Source organism: Nicotiana tomentosiformis, chromosome 8 (assembly GCF_000390325.3).
Source record: "Nicotiana tomentosiformis chromosome 8, ASM39032v3, whole genome shotgun sequence".
Taxonomy (NCBI): Eukaryota; Viridiplantae; Streptophyta; class Magnoliopsida; order Solanales; family Solanaceae; genus Nicotiana; species Nicotiana tomentosiformis.
Genome location: NC_090819.1, coordinates 22,728,991 through 22,733,972, shown reverse-complemented (window position 1 = coordinate 22,733,972; position 4,982 = coordinate 22,728,991). Strand labels below are relative to the sequence as shown.

The 4,982-nt window shown below is 32.6% G+C and overlaps 1 protein-coding gene across 1 annotated transcript; it reads left to right on the top strand.

Annotated features, from left to right (window-relative positions):
• The first annotated feature begins 310 nt into the window (after positions 1-310).
• Positions 311-4,724, top strand: LOC104115182 (NADPH HC-toxin reductase 1-like). Its single transcript, XM_009625764.4, has 5 exons — positions 311-470; positions 613-779; positions 1,980-2,192; positions 2,750-3,120; positions 4,423-4,724. Exons 1-5 carry the CDS (start codon positions 350-352, stop codon positions 4,565-4,567), a joined length of 1,017 nt encoding a protein of 338 aa, XP_009624059.1. The 5' UTR covers positions 311-349; the 3' UTR covers positions 4,568-4,724.
• Positions 4,725-4,982: the final 258 nt, after the last annotated feature.

The following is a 4,982-nucleotide window of genomic DNA, read 5'->3' as shown; positions in this document are numbered from 1 at the left end:
ATTTCAGTGTTTTGTTTACACTATCAAGATTTATAATTTTAATCCTCAATTATTGGTACTTAACATAAAAAAATTATGTAATTCCTAACAGCCAATGCCCTTCGATAAGACTTTTAAGTTGCACTGTAAATTTTTTATTTTTTATTAAAACCGCCAATGCAAGTATACTAAAACATATGGTATAAATCATGTGGCACTTTGTCGTTTTCTGTAATACTGCGTATTGACTAGATCATACAATATGACAAAAAGCACAAGGCTAAAAATTATTATATCAAGCTACTCTATTTAATCATTTAGATTTCCCATATAAATAGAGCGAAATGGCTGAGGAAGAGATAAAGCAAAAATGGAGAAGAAAAGCAACTGTATGGTCTGTGTTACAGGAGGTGCAGGGTACATAGGTTCTTCTCTTGTAAAGAAACTTTTGGATAGAGGCTATACCGTTCACGCTACCCTCAGGAACTTAGGTATGTTTTTAATTTCTTTTACTCCTCGAATTTTTTGCTGCACTCGTGTCGGATCTTTTAAAAATATAAATTTTTTAGAGAATCCGACACACACCCGACTGAATTTTGTCAATGATCTAATTAACTTCACTGACGTGTGCAGAGGATGAATCAAAGGTGGGGCTGTTAAAGAGCTTCCCCGGTGCAGATGAAAGACTCAAGTTATTTCAAGCTGATATTTACAAACCAGAAGAGTTTGAGAAGGCTATTCAAGGCTGTGAATTCGTTTTCCACGTTGCTACCCCTTTGTTGCATTCTGACGGATTTCACGTATGATGTTTTGTCCTCCCTCTCCCTTTCCACCTATGCCACTCATCCATCCCTCTTATCCCCAATTTTGATTGAGCTTAAATTTTGTGCACAGGCTATTAGGCCGTCAAATTTGGCCAAAGCCCAACCCGTTCAAGGTTGGGATGGTTATTGATCCGCTTATTTATTGAACTTAACTCATCTTGATCCAACACATCTTAACTCATTTAAAGTTGAGCCAATTTTAAGCCAAATTGATCCATGAGTAACTTTGTTCAAATATCTTAGAAATATTTTTTTTTTTTTGATATATATTATATATGACCATAACAAAAGAAAAAAATACCTTATTTAGTAATTATACAATTCATACGAAGACAACACATATTAAGTAAAGGTTGAAAAGAGTTTGATAAGTTGGGCTATGACCCGAATTTTAGCCCATCTTGAACCAACTCATCTTAGCCCAAGTAACTTTTGGACGAGTAATTTGATCAGCCCAATTATTGACTCAATCCATTTTGACTCGCCCAAAATCTGTCCAACCCGCCTATTTGACATCCCTACTGACTGTGTAGAATTTATTTTTTATACGATAGGTTAATTTGAATAAATGACATGTCACTCTTAAAAGTAAACTTGGTATGGTAACAAAAAAACCTGTTGTAACCTATTAAATTATACTGATAGTAAGAAAAGTATCATACGCTATTAATATATACTTCCTCCGTTTCAATTTATGTGAACTCATTTGACTGGGCACGGAGTTTAAGAAAAGAGAGAAGACTTTTAAATTTGTGGTGTAAAATGAGTCACATATATTTTGTGTGGCTATAAATCATTGCATAAAGGTAAATTATTTCCAAATAGGAAAAGAGTTCATTCTTTTTGGCACGGATTAAAAAAGAAATAGGTTCACATAAATTGAAACGGGGAGTATAACTTAAATCCATTGTGATTTGGTGGGGATGTGGCTTCCTCAGCACCATTCATGAGTTCAATGGACTCAAAACTAAAAATCCCAAATATTAACTCATCAAATTTAAATGTTCAATCCGGTAACTAGCCCCTATTATATATAGTTACTACTAGGATTTGTTTAAGACTACAAGAAATTGACAAAAGAAGGAAAAGATCAAATATTATGGAAATTTTTTCTTTTTCTTCTCTTTTTTTTTTTTTAATAATTTAGTTTTTTGTTTTTGGGGTCATATGAAACAGTACAAAAATAGAACTGAGGCTACAATTGCTGCAGTGAAGAAAATTGGAATGAGTAGCCTTAAATCTGGGACAGTAAAGAAGCTTATCTATACTGCCTCAGTGGTTGCTGCTTCTCCATTGAAGGATGATGGGACTAATTTCAAGGATTTGATGGATGAAACGTGTTGGACACCTCTCAATTTCTCAAATCCTTATGCCGATCAGGGGCTTAGGGTGAGCCTAATGTATTTATTTACCTTCCTATATGCTGCAATAAAGCTCGTATGTAGTTTAAACACTCATAGCAATACGAGTTTCTCTTCGGCCAAAAGAACTTTTTTTGAAAAGTATTTTTGAGAAAAATACACTTAGAAGCACTTTTTAAGAGCTTGGTAAAACACTAATTGTTGCTCAGAAGTGTTTTTCAAATTCATTAGCAAAACACAAATTGCTTCTCATCACAATTACTTTTGAAAAAAACACTTATCAAAATAAACTCATTTTAGAAACTTGGCCAAATAAGTTTCATTTTTTTCAAGTTAGTAATTAATATAATGCTCATTCACTAAAATTTACTTGTAATTACATTAAAAATGACATGTCAAACTCTTTTATAATTTTTGCAATATCAGTACATTTTAACATGTATCAAGTTAATGCTATATCTAGTAATTTAGCCAATTAATAGTTATGATGAAATGTTTACTGTAGTTATCTTATAAGTTAGTGATATGATTATGTAAATATCGTTATAATATCAGTGCATATAACTTAACTCTTTATAATAATAGGATTATGTAGAGTCAAAGATGCTAGCTGAGAAAGAAATGTTGAACTTTGGGAAGGAGGATATGGAGGTAGTGACGTTATGTTGCGGTCTTGTGGGTGGAGACACTTACTTACCTTATACCCCAACAAGTACTGCCTTATTCTTGTCACTGTTGAGCCCTCAAGAGAAAAGTCTCTATAATACACTCAAGTTTTTAGAAGAGCTTATTGGAAAAGTGCCAATTGTGCATATTGAAGATGTATGTGAAGCTCACTTGTTCTCCATCAAAGCTGCAGTCAATGGCCGTTTCTTGTTGGCTAGCTCCTTTGTTTCTTCTGCAGAGATTGGCTGTTATTACCAACAGAATTATCCAGAGTTTAATCTCAACCAAGAGTAAGATCGTCAAATCTTTCGTTGTTCATTAATTTTAAGTTTTATGCATCGATAGTGTTATAAGTGAATAGAAACCTGTGTGACTTAGATTACGGGTTCAAGCCGTGGAATCAGCCATTGATACTTGTATCAGGGTAGGTTTCCTATATCACACCCCTTATGATACAACCCTTCCCCGGACCCTGCGTGAGCACGGATGCTTCGTGTACCGGGTTGCCCTATTTTTAGTATTAAAAGTATTTGCACACTCAAGTCCCTTGTGAAGTAACTACAATATAAGTTTATATGATTTAATTAGCTGTGACTTGATAAAAAGTGTAACTAACTTTAGAGGCAGATTCAACATTTGAACTTAATGGATTTTTGGTTCTAAGACAGTAATCTCAAGTGTTAGTAATTGAGTTTTGAATTTAATTTTTGTACATGTTAGTAAATTTCTTTACACTTATAAAGGGTTTGGGTACTCAAAACTATTGGATTTTATCGAATTCATATATTAGAACCTGTTATGAATGAAAATAACCTTATGAAGGGCACATTGGGAAAATTAGAAAATTATATGTGGAACCGAAGATAGGGACACGCGAGGAAGGAAATGGGCAAATGAAAAACTAGTAAAGGTTAGGTGAAATTAGGTATGCTATGTTGTTGACATAGTAAAGGTTTGTCGTCTATTTCTTATCTCATATTCTGTATCCTCTGCTTCTCATCCCCTTCTTTTAGGTTACTATTCTTCTATCCTGCTATAACTTTTTCAATATTTTGGTTATGAATTTGAATAATCAGTCTTCCTTTATAATTGTGAGTGTTTATGTATTTGGAGGCTGTTACAGAGCCTACCTCCACCCTAAAATTAGATTATAATGTCAATATATATATATATATATATATATATATATATATATATATATATATATATATATATATATATATAAAACTTGTTAACTCCTTATATATATAAAACTTGTTAACTCCTTATGCATTACTTACTTCCTTTGCCTCAAACATAGTGTCATTCTAAGGTCAATAAATGACAAAATAATTTAGAGGTAAATACGGGTGTACTATTAGTTTCATTGAAATTTTATTTTCAATATTTAGAATTTAATTCAAATTTTAAACACGATGAATTTTTTGCATTTAAAATATTTAAGAAGATTTAGTGAAAGAAATTCAAATTTGAGTAGTCCGAAGAATATGAATTTGAATTGCATATGGAGAGAACCTACTCTATCTTGAATGGAATTTTTTCTAATTATGTTTTTTCCTCTTAATTCCTTCGGCAAAAATTTCTCATTCCAGGTACTTGAATGACCCCAAGAGAGAAATTAAATGGGGATCGAAAAAGCTTGTTGACAACGGTTTCGTGTACAAGTATGGGATGAAGGAGATATTGGATGATAGCGTTAGTTGTGCCAGAAAAAATGGCACCTTTCAGCAACAATGAAGCACCTCGTGCATTCAAAGGCGGATCTAGAATTTAAAATTTATAGGTTCCTATAATGATCTCAAATTTATATATAATAACAATTGGATTCACAGTTTAATTTTTATAAATATTTAATAAACTTTTTAATATATATACAAGGTATGAGTGAGCAAAAGCTACGTACGTAATGCTTTGGATTCACCCCTATGCGACTCGAAGTTTCATAGTTGACGCGAGTTTTCAAGTAATTGCTCTGGTAATAACAAATGCGGCCCTCCGGGTCGTATTGATTGTCTAGACTCTATTGTTAGGCTTCCTAAGGCAGCTTAATTGATTGATTTCTCCATTGAATTTCTTTGGTTAAAGTGTAACAATAACTTTCGTGTCTAGAAAATAATCAAGATAAAGACAAGAAAAATGTAACAGTATTATG

Bases quoted from the DNA above. Each gene is read 5' to 3' on its own strand.
- LOC104115182 (XM_009625764.4), top strand. From the start codon at position 350: ATGGAGAAGAAAAGCAACTGTATGGTCTGTGTTACAGGAGGTGCAGGG. The intron at 2,193-2,749 runs GTGAGCCTAATG...TTATAATAATAG, and splicing joins ATGCCGATCAGGGGCTTAGG to GATTATGTAGAGTCAAAGAT. The intron at 3,121-4,422 runs GTAAGATCGTCA...TTCTCATTCCAG, and splicing joins GAGTTTAATCTCAACCAAGA to GTACTTGAATGACCCCAAGA.